The 15,000-nt window shown below is 46.5% G+C and overlaps 1 protein-coding gene across 2 annotated transcripts in view; it reads left to right on the top strand.

Annotated features, from left to right (window-relative positions):
* foxp4 (forkhead box P4) overlaps nucleotides 1-15,000 on the top strand; it is a 98,530-nt gene that overhangs the window by 54,646 nt on the left and 28,884 nt on the right. For both annotated transcript variants that reach the window (XM_080026267.1, XM_080026266.1), the window contains exons 4-5: nucleotides 9,228-9,350; nucleotides 13,016-13,141. In XM_080026267.1, coding sequence (XP_079882393.1) covers nucleotides 9,228-9,350; nucleotides 13,016-13,141 — 249 coding nt within the window. The remainder of the gene's footprint in view (nucleotides 1-9,227; nucleotides 9,351-13,015; nucleotides 13,142-15,000) is intronic.

Below are 15,000 nucleotides of genomic sequence, written 5' to 3'. Positions count from 1 at the left end.
GTAAGAAAATACAGTTAAGTCTCTATGAGGGCTAACCAGGAATTAACCTGTGACTGCATTCTCATATGAATGGGGTACAACATTAGGTTGCCTCATACCCACATCTCTTATATGAAAAGAGTTATACCTTCCCTTCCCGTTCCGCCCTGTATCTGTCTCTAACATAGACACACACAAACACACAAACACGCACACGCACACACATCACACTACCCCTCCTCCAGTCTCTCCATCTCTGTCTTGTTTGTCCTGTTTGTTGGTTCCTGGCCTGGCTAGCCCCTCTGTACTCTCCAGGGCATCCACGCTACATCTCTGTTGTCTGAGCTGTCAGCTCACATGGCCCCACACATCCTGCTCACTCACACACACAAACACACACACACACACACACACACACACACACACACACACACACACACACACACACACACACACACACACACACACACACACACACACTTGGATTTATATCTGTTTGTGTGTGTGTGTTTGTGTCTTTACTTCCTCACAGAGAGGAAAACACAGACACAAACATCAAAGCAAAGCCGTTTTGTTTGTGTGTAGAAGCGGCGCCAAAGACCTCAGTACAGACCTGACCACCAAGTTGACACGTAGAGATCTCTTAATTAATGGCCATCGTTTCCAGATTTGTGATCTTGAAAAAAGTCACAGCCACTGCACTCCGTCGCTGTAATAGAAGCAATCGGCCAAAGAGAGCGTGAGTGAGTGAGTGAGCGATGGAGTGAGTGAAGTCACACATTTAATCTGGTCATTTCTGAAGGTGGCAGTAGGCAACCGTACAGTGACACGGTGGCTCACATCAGGCACAAAATGGCCGTTGCCAGGTTTGGTTCCTGCCGGGCTGCTCTCACACATGCAAATGAGCCACGGCCAATAATGAGATCTTTAGGAGCTCGATAATTAGATTTTTCCCTTCTCTCTGAGGGGAGAACGACAGAGGCAGACAGGGAGAGCGGGAAGACTTCTATTCGTGTCTTGACTTCTCTGGAGAAGCCTTGGTCTGCACTGACAAGCCCCCCCCTCCCCTTCCCCATCATATTTCTCTTCCTTTCTTTCTTTATAATAGAAAGGGAGGATCTGAGCTGAGAGCAAAAGAAACTCTGAGATTATATCTTCTTTTTGATTGGTTGTTCAGAGATGGTCTCTGTGTTTGGCTGGCGGTGTGAGATGGTATCAATCCACGGTGTGTGTGTGTCTGTGTGTGTGTGTGTGTGTGTGTGTGTGTGTGTGTGTGTGCGTGTATGTGTGTGTGTGTCACTGTCACAAGTGTCACGTTCAGGAGAAACTCGACAATAGCTTAAGTCTCTAGACAGGCAATTGCAGGAAAAATTGATTGTGTGCAACAAAATTGCCGCTACAGTTGCTGAAAAGCCCCATTATCAGAGTAGTGTGAGGGATTATTTAGGTGCTTGATAATTCAAGAGCAAAAGGGACTTTTTATTTGATGTTAGAAATGATATTTAATAATGTTGATAAATAATGATAAGAAATTGACAGACACTTGTCATGCCTATGATCTTGTTGGTCTATCTCTCAACATAGTATTATGTATATACAACAACGGATGGGTAGTAAAGAGGTCAAATAAGCAAATTATGCATAACTATATAGTCACAAAAAAGCATGAAAGCCCTGTCCGTCTTTATAGAATAAGTATAAGTGAAAAAGGGCCATTACCTTGTAAGACATACACTTTAAAGATATCCCTACCCACTGCGGTATTTGGATAATATCACATTAGGTGTGTGTTTGTAGTAGGCATTGAGCATAATTGGCCACAGTTACCCATTAGTGGTGGTGGCACGCGTTGGTTGCAACGGAGTGAATTGGTGGGCACACCAGTTGGCAGACAGAGTGGCAATTGGCGGATTACCCAGTGTGATACGTAGCATGCCTCCATGACCTACCAACACGTTCCCTACAATGGGCACACTTGGCAGGCAGTCGCTCATACACTGGGTGGGCACGAGAAGACACGTATACGCCCACTTGGCAGACACACGCCTGGCACACTTAACACAGTGCCACTTGGCATGCACACGTACAGATTAACGCACGTGTTTTGTTGGCTGAGGCCCATACGTATGTAATTGAATAGCAACGGTGTCCTGTTTTCATGTATTATTGAGGAGCTCGTTTAATTAGAAGGAAAAAAAATAGAAAAAGACTCATTAGAGATATGTTAATTGGCTGTGTGCTCTCTGGAGAGGGGCTGGCACTAGCACAGTGGGAATGTGGGAGAGAGGGAGACACGCAGGAGAAGACTGGAGCAAGTCAAACTGAGTCATGTCAGTCCTAAAGCTGAGATTTATTTTTATTTCAATGAAAATACTTTTTAATCAATATTACAACCGCACAATTCACCAGTTTCCCCATATAAGTTGCTTAATTGTTTTTCCGACCTTCCCCCAGGCGCCTGATGTGAACCACATCTACTGAACATAAGGATTGTAAGGCAGGGTTCAAAGTCTGTTAACTAATCAACAAAAGTATGTGGAAAGATGAGTGTTTAGCCCCCCTGAGCCTGCGCTGCTGAAGCGGTTCCTTCTCTCGTTCTCTTTTATTTCCTTTCAAAGTGTTTTCTTCCCCAAGCACTCCTTTTGTCCACTCAATGAAAGTGCTTAGTTGGCAGTTTCTCTTATTTGATGTGGAGGGGAATTGGGGCTGTGCATGTGTGTGTGTGTGTGTGTGTGTGTGTGTGTGTGTGTGTGTGTGTGTTGGGGGGGGGGGGTAGTATGGGGTCCTGACAGTTTGTGAAGGGTGTAGGGAGGAGGTGGAGCAGCCAGTGGAATGGCTTTGGCTCTGGGGCAGAGGGTTGGACAGACAGAGAGGATGGAGAGGAGTGGAGAGAGGTTTGGGGGTCTGGCCCACTGAAGTGTGAAACTCTTATTTTGTGATTTGAAACATGAGTGAAATCAGTAATGAAATATGGTCGATAACGGCCTCTCACACTTCCCAATGAAATGCCTTGAGTGCGCGTGTGTGTGTCTGTCTGTGTGTGTGTGTGTGTGTGTGTGTGTGTGTGTGTGTGTGTGTGTGTGTGTGTGTGTGTGAGTGTGTGTGTGTGTTTCTGGGAATGTGTTGTCATTTTTATTCTGAGGCACTGGGGCGTTAGATGGAGGGAGGGAACAGACGAGGGGAGAAGAAGGGACGGAGGGAGGGAGAGAGAGACACTGTCCTCGCTGAAGTTTTTTTTTTCTTTTCTTTTTTTCATTTGTCTGGCCCCTGTCAGAGCTGAGTGTTATGCGCCTACTGCATGCATAGTTTATGAGTATCTGTTGCTGCTACGTCATGTCGTAACTCCCTATGCAAATTCCAAAATCTCAACTTTTCACAAGCTATAAAAAATAACTGTTTCAACTTAAGACCCATACCCAATGTCTTTTTTTAATTGTTTATTTTGCTTATGGGAGTTAAGGAACCCATAAAGAAACAACGCACACACACACACACACACACACACACACACACACACACACACACACACACACACACACACACACACACACACACACACACACACACACACACACTTTATTAATCGCTTATGCAGAATTTAATGCAAATCACCAAATAGCCAATAGAAATACTGCAGCCTATCAGCCATATTGGCATGCACCACTGGCACAGGAATAACTATGATGCTAAAAGGCAATTAGCAATAGATAGAAAAATTGCACACAAAGATTCAATAAAACTCAACCCTCCTTTTTGGTGCATTGGAGATTATTTATTTTTTTGGCACCAGCTTCAACACATTGTTCACAGACTCAGACAGAAACATTACTCAGCACAAATATTTGAGGTCGGTGAGATGCCTGAATCATCTGCGACCCCACCTGGCTTCGCTCATCAGCCCCCCCCCCCCCCCCCCCCCCCAGAGTAATGTGGCCCCTGGCCCCGCTACAGATTAGCTGGAGGAGGGGTACTCACCACACACAATGGGGCCCTTTTACTTCCAGTGGAGGCCTGGCCCTGAGCTCCAAACAACGCTCTCAGCACAGTGGGCGCTCCTTCTATTTCTCCTATTCCCCTCAAATGCTTTTCTCCTTCACTCCTCTGCTTCTCTCGACCCCCCGTCCCCGTCCCCTCCCCTCCACACACACACACACACACACACACACACACACAGCATTTTCCCATCTCATTTACTTTGCATGATGAGCACAGGCAGTCTGTTTACCTGGAGGGATTGAAAAGCTGGAACGAGCGATGGCGATGATAGCTGGTTAGTAAACAGCCGAGGAATGGAGTTCACCACACACACACACCATTAAGGCCTTTACACATGGAGAAACGGCCGCTCTCATTTACCCACCCAGCTTGCTGATAGCTATAGTGTATAAAAGTATTTACTATGGGCCTGAATAAGCACCTATCCTTCCCTGTTCTACCACTGCTGCCTCTGTGTCTCAGTCATCGTCCAATCAGATGTCTGTGTGGCAATAGTGACATCCAAATAAATTGTACTGAAATAGATGCAGGAACACCTTTAGAGCATGGCTGGGCAGTATCCGATTTGTGATCCCTTTTAAACCTTCCCTACGTCATTTAAAGGACTTCTGCCATCACTTGTAGTGTCTTTGAACACAGCAGGCACACATACACACACACACACACACACACACACACACACACACACACACACACACACACACTTAAGGCATTGTATTCTAAACATGCGCACATTACAATGCTAGTTTTCTCTTGACGGTAATTAAAGTAATACTGTATGTTGCTATTTTTAAATACCCGGGGATTTGTTATTACTCTATTACTGCCCAACCTCACTTTATAGCAATATATTATGGAGGCCAGCTTTCATGCTCGTTTAGGTGTGTGTGTGTGTGTGTGTGTGTGTGTGTGTGTGTGTGTGTGTGTGTGTGTGTGTGTGTGTGTGTGTGTGTGTGTGTGTGTGTGTGTGTGTGTGTGTGTGTGTGTGTGTGTGTGTGTGTTTGACAGGAGGAGGGACAGAGAGGGGCAAGCGTCCCATCCAGGGTGAGGTGGTAATGCTCAGTGACAAGGATAAACAGCACTGGGGTTTGCCGGTACCAGGAGAGGGGGATGAAGAGGAGGAGAAGGAGGAGGAGGGGGGAGGTCTGTGTCAGCCTCGCTCTCTCTCTCTCTCTCTCTTCCTTCCTGCTTTCTCCTCTGTCATTTTTTCAATTATCCCTCTCTCTCTCCTGCCGGTCCCCATAGACCTAGAGGCAGGGCCCGCATCATTTAGACTGAGAGCCTGTTTGGATTCTGATTATAGCTTCCCTTTCTTCTCACCACTCACCCGCCGTCACACACACACACACACACACACACACACACACACACACACACACACACACACACACACACACACACACACACACACACACAGACACACAGAGTTACACACCTCACAACTGGCTTTTCTCTCTTAGAAAGTTCAACATTTTGTAGGGTTCTTTTTTTTCTCTCAAATTTGTGTCAAAAAGAAAGTTCCCCCTGAAAACTAGAAGGAGCAGAGGAACCAGAAACATTCTCGAGCTCTTAAATTTGGCGGCGTGCACGAGCATACATTAAGTGATGGTGGTTTAGGCGGCTGCTGTGTCTTCGGGTGTATTTTTTGTCGTTGGGAGTGAGACCTCAATTAGAAGGGAAGGTGAAGGTGTGAAATCCAAAGTTCACTCCTAAATGAGAGAGGGTGCAGCCCTGTCTCTCTGTATAAACACGGTGTGCCGAGCTGCACTGGCTTCTATTCTATTCCCCCGGCTGCGTGCCTGGTTTAATATCAGACATCAGCCCTCCTTTCCCCCGCTTTACAGAGGTTTCATCTGAAATGGAAAGTGTGGGGGGCGGGAGGGAGGGGGGGGGGGGCTTTCCTCCTCGTTAGAATGAAAAGTCATCAAGGGAGGAGAGGAGAGAGGGATGGTAGTATAGCCTCATTGAAATGCAAGTAACATCCCCCCTTCCCTTTTCTCTTTGGGCTCCTCTGGGACTTCCATTGCCTTTCTCCCGCTTCTCCTTCCCCATCTTTAGGGCGCTCCCCTCGCTCCCCCTCTTCCTTTGTTAATCAGTTAAACTCCCTCTTCAAACAACCCCTCTAATTACTCCTCCACTCTCTGTAAACGACAAGGCTGTCTCTGGCTTCTCCTCTCCTCTCCTCCCTCCTTCCCCCCCAGCTCCCTCTTTCCAAGACAGGGGTTGACCTCTGTCATCCACCATCCCCTCAGCAGTGTCTACGTGTCCGTGTGTGTGTGTGTGTGTGTGTGTGTGCACGTGTGTGTGTGCTAGGGCACGTGTGACTGATCCTTGCATGTTAATGATTGGAGTGACATAGGTTTTAAAACGTTACAATTATAAGAGGTTCATCTTTCCCATCTATTAAAAGCCTACTAACTGTACAGTATTGTGTGATTGTTCACTAGCAGCTGTGTGCGTCTTCACCGTCGCATGCATGGCCTCAAGCTCTTCTAGGCCAAACTTTCTCTTTCCATATGACTCTTCACACACCTATAATTTTTTTCAACCATTATGTCAGCTCTCCCTTCCTCCCTCCCTCCCTCCCTCCTATCTCCTTTCTTTCCTTTCTTTCATTGTGCGGATGCTATCCTTCCTTTTCCACTCTCTTTGCTCGCCCCTCAGCTTCACCTCTCTCCCACTAATCTACCACGCATCTCTCTCCTTTAAATTAACATGCAACATGAAGAGAGAGAGAGAGAGAAAAAAAAATGGGACGACAGCAGGAAAAAAAAAGAAGAAAAAAAATGAAATGCCTTTTAATAAATGGCTGACTTCAAATCGCCCGGCTTTTCAGACTCTCCCTATTCACAGTCCAATGAAAGGGGAGAAATCATTCACCGGGAGAGACAAAGCCGAATGAAAATATAATTCCGCATTGTGAGGCGCTTTTGTCCTGGCCCGTCAAATCGCTAATGGCGAAGGCTTTTGTTTTGTGGCGGCGCTCTCGGGCTGGCGGTGTCGTATGGCGGTGGCAACGCGTGCCCCATAATCACCACGCTTTGTGATATTAGATTATAGGGGCAATTAATAGCGTCAAACCTTAACTACTCAGCATTCAGCCTGCCACACACACGCACACACACACACACACACACACACATTCAGCCTTGAACACATGCAAGTGTGCACCTTTATACCTATACACACACACACACACACACACACACACACACACACACAGAGGACAGTATATCAGCACTTGCACACATGGGCGCACATTTGGTTCTGCCGTCACGAGCATCAGCCAACACACAGAAAGGTGCTATAACTCCAGTAATTATTACGCCTGTGACTTGAAAATGTCAATGGCTGTGTGTATAAAATAGAATGTAGGAGTTGTCAGGGGGGAAGAATGGGATGCACAAGAGCAATTAATTACAGCTTTTCATTTGGCAGCTTAGAGTGACAAGGCCCGGCGGCGGGGGCAAGCTGGCATGACGCCAAGCGGCACCCATCACGCCCCCTGCCCCCCCCCCCCCCCCCACTACCCCTCATCCCCTCTGCCTGTTCCTTTACCAACTGCCACATCCTCACCCCTACATCTGCCCAGCCATCTCCAACCCTATTCTCTCCATCCTCTCGCAGTGTAATGTGACTGTGTGTGTGTGTGTGTGTGTGTGTGTGTGTGTGTGTGTGTGTGTGTGTGTGTGTGTTTAGTTGGGGTAAGCGTGGTTTTGCTAAAGACATAGTGACGGACACACACGGAGAGAGGGAGATAGTGAAAGATGGAAGGAGAGGAGGCCAGGAAGGGGGGGGGGAGGGGGGGGGCAGGGGCAGTGTGTGAAAGAGGGTGTTAGTATTTATGGCCAATCTTGTTTACAAAGTCAAATCAGCTCTTTACAGATTTAATTTACCAGTGACAGCTCGCCCACCCTCTCTTGCTCTCTGCCACACAATTCCCTCTCCAATCACTCTCTCTCCCTACCTGCCATCCCCTCAGGTTGTGTGGAGATAGACTCTCCGCTCACACACAAACTAACACCTGTGTATGCCCCCCCCCCCCTACACACACACACAGACCACACACATACGCATAGTTGGGCCATGTGAGAGATAGGTATTTCACGATGGAGTGAATGTAGATAAATGGCCAATTTAAGAGGTCATAACTCACCCCTATATTTCTCTGTAAAACAGCCATCACTTCTTAACACAGAGGATTATTTGTATTGAGAAGGCGATGTAGTTTATTGGCGTGCAGACAGTGGAAGAAGGGGGAGTGAGATGGAGCCAGAGACCGATCTCACTCCCTAAATATCTCTGTCTGATCCCCTCCATCTCTTTATCCCTCCCTCATTCAGTTAATAAACGCAAAAGCACCTCGTCAGCACCATTGTCTGTCTGGTTTGTACCGTTGCTATATTCCGTCTGCATAATATGTGTCTCACGTGCGAGTGTCTCACTTTCAGATTGTGTGGTAAATTTGCCGTCAGTTTTTGCAGTGTTTGTAATCAGATTAGCATCTGGGCCTATCTGTGTGTGCAATGCCAGTGCATTAAAAGAGTGCTTGCACAACACATCTGCAAGAATGACCACGTTTCTTTCTCTCTCTCTCTCTCTCTCTCTCTCTCTCTCTCTCTCTCTGTGTCTCTCTCTCTGTGTCGCTCTCTTGTCTTTGGTTGCCTGCAGCTCTATCTGATGCGATAGACGTCTCATCAGATAAGCACTTTGTTGTTCCTTTCTTCTTAGCCAGGCTCCACTGAGGGAGAAGAGAATCGCCGGCCGTCCTAATCGCGTGTTTATGGAAGCAGATAAGATTTTATATAGTTTAAAGGAAGATTGTGTATATCGGTCGGTTGTCACTAAAATGTAGTTTAAAAAAAAAAAAAGGAAATCGTACAAAGCCGGCCTTGTGTAGGAGAGTGTCAACATTGGGTGTGCGTCTGTCTATTTATTTTCGTCAGATGTTGCCAGCTCTTCTTAGCGGTGACTGACAACAAAGAATAAAGAGTCAACACACCTTTCTAACTTTGCCTGTCCGTACCAGTATACTGTACAGCCTGCATTCAGATTGTTTGTTTTGTGTTGATGAGCATTCGGTTGCAGGCACAGTCATGCTTAAAGCTCGCCCTGTTGACTGGGCCTTTTTTTTTCACACAAAGCTTAACCCATTGATTGAGATGGCCTGCCTTTGCAACTAAGCTATTCTAAGTGTGAATATTCTAAAATGTCTTGTGTGTGTGTGTGTGTGTCCCTGTGTCTGTCTTTAGGTGCCTGTGTCCATGGCTATGATGAGTCCACAGATGATCACTCCACAGCAGATGCAACAGATGCTGTCACCCCCTCAGCTCCAGGCCCTGCTGCAGCAACAGCAGGCTCTAATGCTACAGCAGGTAAAAAAAACACACACACACACACACACACACACACACACACACACACACACACACACTGGTTTGGACACAGTGTCCCAGGGAGGCATGTTTGGATGCGTCTGTTTTAATAGGTGCTGACACACACTGGGCGTGATTGTACCTTATTCAATGCTCAGAGATCTTTGATGATAAACACAGATCAACATATCCACTTAAACACTCATTGTCATTATGAATACCTCCTCTCTAGCATTGTTGCTAGGAGAACATGTGCACACTTTTTACGCATGCACACACACATACACCGACACACACACACACACACACACACACACACACACACACACACACACACACACACACACACACACACACACACACTGTTTAGCCTCAGCCAGTGAATCATAGTGTATGCATAGGAGTATGTGTTGATGCCCGTCAGGTGATAAAGTGGGGTTGCCATGTCAACACAGACCCAATAAACACTCTTCATCTGCTACAGATCTGTCAAATGCTCAGCCACAAGGAAGCTGTGACCTCCTACCTACGGATGGCAAACACACAGGCAACCTTGTAAAGGCTGTGAAGAGGACCATTAACAGAGTGCAGATAGAGTAATTGCAGCATAAGGGTTGTGTAGAAAACACATACGTGCACACACAAGGCCAGAGCACAGCCTAGATTTAATAAGGAGCCGTAGCTTTAGGCGAGCATAAATTGCAGTGGGAAGATCTGACAACATGTATCATAATGGAAATGTGAAATGGGCTGGCTCTCTGGAAACGTGCAGACGGTTAAGAACCTCTTCACCAGCTCTTTTTTTCTCTAACGAGGAAAAAGGAGACGGGGAGAGAGGCAAGGGGTTGATAATGCACACTCACTTAGACACACACATACAAACACACACACACACACACACACACACACACACACACACACACACACACACACACACACACACACACACATTTCACTTCCACTATTAAAACCACTGAATTTAACATTGCTCTCCCACTTAATTAACCACAGTATGGACTTGCTCTTAGTGTATATCTGCAAATCAGGCACTTTTTACTCACACCCTTACGCACACACACAGACACACACACACACACACACACACACACACACACACACACACACACACAGAACAATCAACCAGCATATCAGTCACTGAAGCATTAAATTTCATATCCCCATGGCAATACAGTATTGTGTAAGAGTGTGTAAGTAAGGTTTACGGCCCACTGCAGAACCCTGGTTGTGTGTTTCTACGTACATTATTTTGTGGAGTTGCATGTGTGTTTGTGTGTGTGTGTATGTGTGTGTGTGTTAACCTTTAAGTTTCCTCTAACCTTTACTTATGGTACAGCTGCTCTGCTTTACTTTCTTTTGTGTGTTCACTAAAGTCAAGGTCATGGTAATGGGCTGGAGAGGTGAGTCTCTCACTTACACATACTCTTAATGCACAGAGCCACTGAATCAAATCATTAAAAAGACCTTAATTATCACTTAATTATTCTCTGAACCCACCAGCCGAGTGCCTTGTGTGTGTGTGTGTGTGTGTGTGTGTTCGTGCATGTGTGTGCGTGTGTGCGTGCGTGCATGTGTGTGTGTGAGCGTGCGTGTGTGCTTGCATATGCATTTGTCTGTGTGATGAGGAGGCGATCATGGCTAGTGATGCGGAAAAGAGAGATTAACTCCGCCTAAGGAGCGATAAAAGAGAGGAAAGACAGATGGAAAAGAAAAGAAAGAGCAGCAAGAGGGATTGACTCAGTCAGTCCAGGAAAGGAACGCCGTAGAATAAAAAACAAGGGTAAAAATGATGTAAAATTGAAGTTAAATGTAAAATGAAAAGACGGCTTTGCACACAAAAAAGAGCAGAGCTAAAGACACTTTACAGGGCGGGTGGTGGTGAGGATGGGCAGTGGTGTGTAGAGCGCTCACTGTAAGGGTCAGATGGCTGAGGGAGCCAAACAACTGCAGCGCTGTGAAGTCATTCTCTGCTGAAAGGCCTCTTTGAACATTTGACGCACCGTGTAACAAAGACAAACTGCAGACGGACACATGTACAAGCTGTTCTCAAGACGATAACACCCCCAACAAGCACACACACACACAGGCACAGGGGCACACACACACACACGCATACACACATGCACGCGCGCACACACACTCACACACGCGCGCGTACGCACAAACACAGACACACACACACACACACACACACACTGCGGTCACTGTGAGTTTTCCTGTCCGCCTTGCTCTCCTCTCAGCAAGATTACGATCTTAATGGAGCTTCCTGAGTAAATTAGTGATTAGTAGCTCAAACAAACAGACAAGCTGTGGCCAGTCAGAGGAGACCGTGTGTGTGTGTGTGTACGAATCATGAATTAATGTGCTTGTGTTTCCATAAATTATGCCGCGATGCTTAATTTAGTATAGTTTTAAATGACTGCATTTAAGCATTGCAGTCTGGCAGAATGTCTGCATAATAACAGCAGAAGACAAAAATGCTAGTAAAGGTGAAGAGTGTGGAAAAATGCCTTTCCTCTTGAGTCCATCTGGTTACTGTATCCATGGATGGACAACCTATAAATAACCACCATGCATAACCTGGGGCAACTTCTTCTATCTGCACATCGTACAGAAACAGACCATTTGAGATTTACTGTCTCAGAGCTCACACACACACACACACACACACACACACACACACACACACACACACACACACACACACACACACACACACATAAAGTCCCCGCAGGTGTTTTTTTTATGACAGCATTACAGTAAATACTGTACAAGTTGGCCTAAAGTATTTCGGAGGAATACGTTCTTCCACTAAAACGGTCCTGTTCAGTCACGTACAGTGTGGTGTGTGGTGTGTGTGTGTGTGTGTGTGTGTGTGTGTGTGTGTGTGTGTGTGTGTGTGTGTGTGTGTGTGTGTGTGTGTGTGTGTGTGTGTGTGTGTGTGTGTGTGCGTGTGTGCATGTGCGTGCTTGCGTGCGTGCGTTCATGTGTGTCTATGTGTGTCATCCACCAGGGCATAACTTAAGATCCTCAGATTGATTTTTTTAAATATATATTTCCCTATCATGTTAGTGTCTGTGTGTGTGGGTGTGCAGTATTTCTTCTCCATTCCCTTCTGCCTGACAGCATTGTACCACACAACAATCAGATCCTTCTCCCCAGGCCTTGAACTTCTATTGGACTAACCCAAGCAAGGTTCAGCATCACACAGTAGCGCTGACATTACACCATCCCTTTGCACACACACACACACACACACACAACTTGACACATCATAAAAGCTCCATACTATTCCTCAGCAGTCCCCTTCTCATGTCTGTGTGTTGCTTAGTTGTGTGTGTGGTCCCGTTTCAATAAACCACACAGCGCCACAACAATAAACTGCGGCCTTCGCTGAATGCGGAGGGAATCGGAAGCGACTGCATTCCTTGAGAGACTCAATCCACCATTCCAGCCGTGTTGGTGGCTGACTGCTAGAGCCGGGGCCATTTGACTATTGTAAAGTACTGTGTGGTATTGTTGAGGTTGATTCAAAAAGTGTGTTGTTGTGACTCACTCGCCTCATATTTCTCCTCCATCTCCATCACCCCTTCCCTTCCCTTCCCCTCCCTCTCCCATTCATCCCCCCGTTCTGTGTCTGTCTCTAGTTACAGGAGTACTACAAGAAGCAGCAGGAGCAGTTGCATCTCCAGCTTTTGACTCAGCAACAACAACAACAACAGCAACAACAGCAGCAGCAGCAGCAGGCGCAGGCTGGGAAGCAAGCAAAAGAGGTGAAGTTCACCAAGTACACACTCACTCAGTTCAAGTAGACAAGTGCCCTTAAAACTGCGGTAAAAGCGGTTGACACGGGAGCCAAAAATCCCATCAAGGATTTAGTGTATAGGATGGGCACGTTAGATCTCTATTCCTTCTCTCCTTCCTTCCTTCCCTCTCTCTTTCTCTGCTCTCATCCTCCTTTCCTCTGGTTTTATTGTTGTGTGAACAAGCTTGTCTCAAGACGAGGATTAGTGAATATGGATTTTCAGTTTTTTTTCACCAGTGTGCCAAGTCGAGGCGGCGAAAGCAGTGTGGTGCTAAGCCATACGCTAGCCTGCCAAAGCATTCATCTGCATGCCTTCAGCTCTAAGCCCGAGGTGAAATCTCTCTGTGGGAGGGGTCTGCTACCCTTTTAATTGTCAATTAACCCCCGCCAGCACTAGGAGCCTCCCTGACTCTCTCTTTCTTTCTCTTTATCTATCTCTCTATCACACTCACACACACCAATATGCGTGAACACACACACATACTGTACCAGGTTAAAGCACATCTGCGGTACAGTAGGATAACAGAGGATCAAGTAGGATCACATCATTGCACAACAAAGAGGATCTCAATCGATCAGACACGATTACTGTCACACCCTGGGTGTACTAGTGTGTGTGTGTGTGTGTCTGTGTGCGCGTGCATGTGTGTGTGTGTGTGTGTGCGTGCGCGCGTGCGTGTGTGTACGCGCTTGTGCTTATGCCTGTTTGTGCATGTGTATAATAGAGACATTTCTGTTAAATGAACGCTCATTCACCAAAATGAGCGAACACACAGAAGGAGCCGCGCAGGAGACAGGCTTGAGGAGAAGGGGCCTCGTGAGACTTTTGTGATGAACGCATGAGGAGACACATCCTAGATTTCTACCCCTCTCAACCCCCTCTCCCACTGGGCAGCCTATCCCCCCCACACACCCCCCCCCCAACCCCACACCCACCATCTCCCAAACTCCTCGCCGACAGCGGTCAACCAACTCGACCGTGACCAAAGCAAACCAGTTGTGGTTGACTCGCATGTTGAAAGGGGTGTCTGAATCGCGTTCCATTTCTCTCCCCCCCTCTCTCTTTCCCTCTCTCTCTCTCTCTCTCTCTCTCTCTCTCTCTCTCTCTCTCTCTCTCTCTCTCTCTCTCTCTCTCTCTCCATGTCTCTGCTGCTGTCCCAGTTTTCAGGTTTGTTGTCCTGTAACAAGTAGACAAGTACAAACACTGTTCCCAGACAGCAACACATACATGCAGGGAGAGAGAGAGAGAGAGAGAGAGAGAGGGGGGGAGAGAGGCTTGATGTGTGACGGTTCACCGCACAAACACATTCACTTGGGGGAATATGCGTCCCTGCAGAGCTGCAATACAGCTGATATGACTCAGGCCATTTCAAGAAGTCGGGTGTGTTTTTTTTTTTTTTTTGGTGTTACTGCGAGCCATCAATCAAATAAATAAAAACACCTTTTTTTTGTCAATTCTTACAGTAGAATTTTTACTGGTCAAGCAGATATTGAGTCATGGGTGGTTGGGTTGAATCTATTTAAAGCATTGTGTTGTTCAAAAGCATGTACTACAATGCAAGATAAGCCAAGTGTGTTGTCTCTCTTCACCTAGAAACAGATGCTAGTCAGACTGGCGATAGGCAGGCCAGATGGAGGTTTTTTTTAGTTTTTTTTACCAACTTTAGATTCCAGCAGGCCTTGAACACATCCCAGACTACATGAGAAAACAAAAAGAGACGGAGAAGTCAATGGAGGAAGAATGGAGAATATATAAACCATAAAAATCTCTCCTTTCTGCCTTTTGGAGTGTTTGTGCTCCAGTGGCTGCGTTTGACTTTTTGCCCT

The sequence above is a fragment of the Ammodytes marinus genome (assembly GCF_949987685.1).
Source record: "Ammodytes marinus genome assembly, chromosome: 4".
NCBI classification, from domain to species: domain Eukaryota; kingdom Metazoa; phylum Chordata; class Actinopteri; order Uranoscopiformes; family Ammodytidae; genus Ammodytes; species Ammodytes marinus.
The sequence above is the reverse complement of the archived record's forward strand: the minus strand, read 5'-3'. Positions and strand labels throughout refer to the sequence as shown.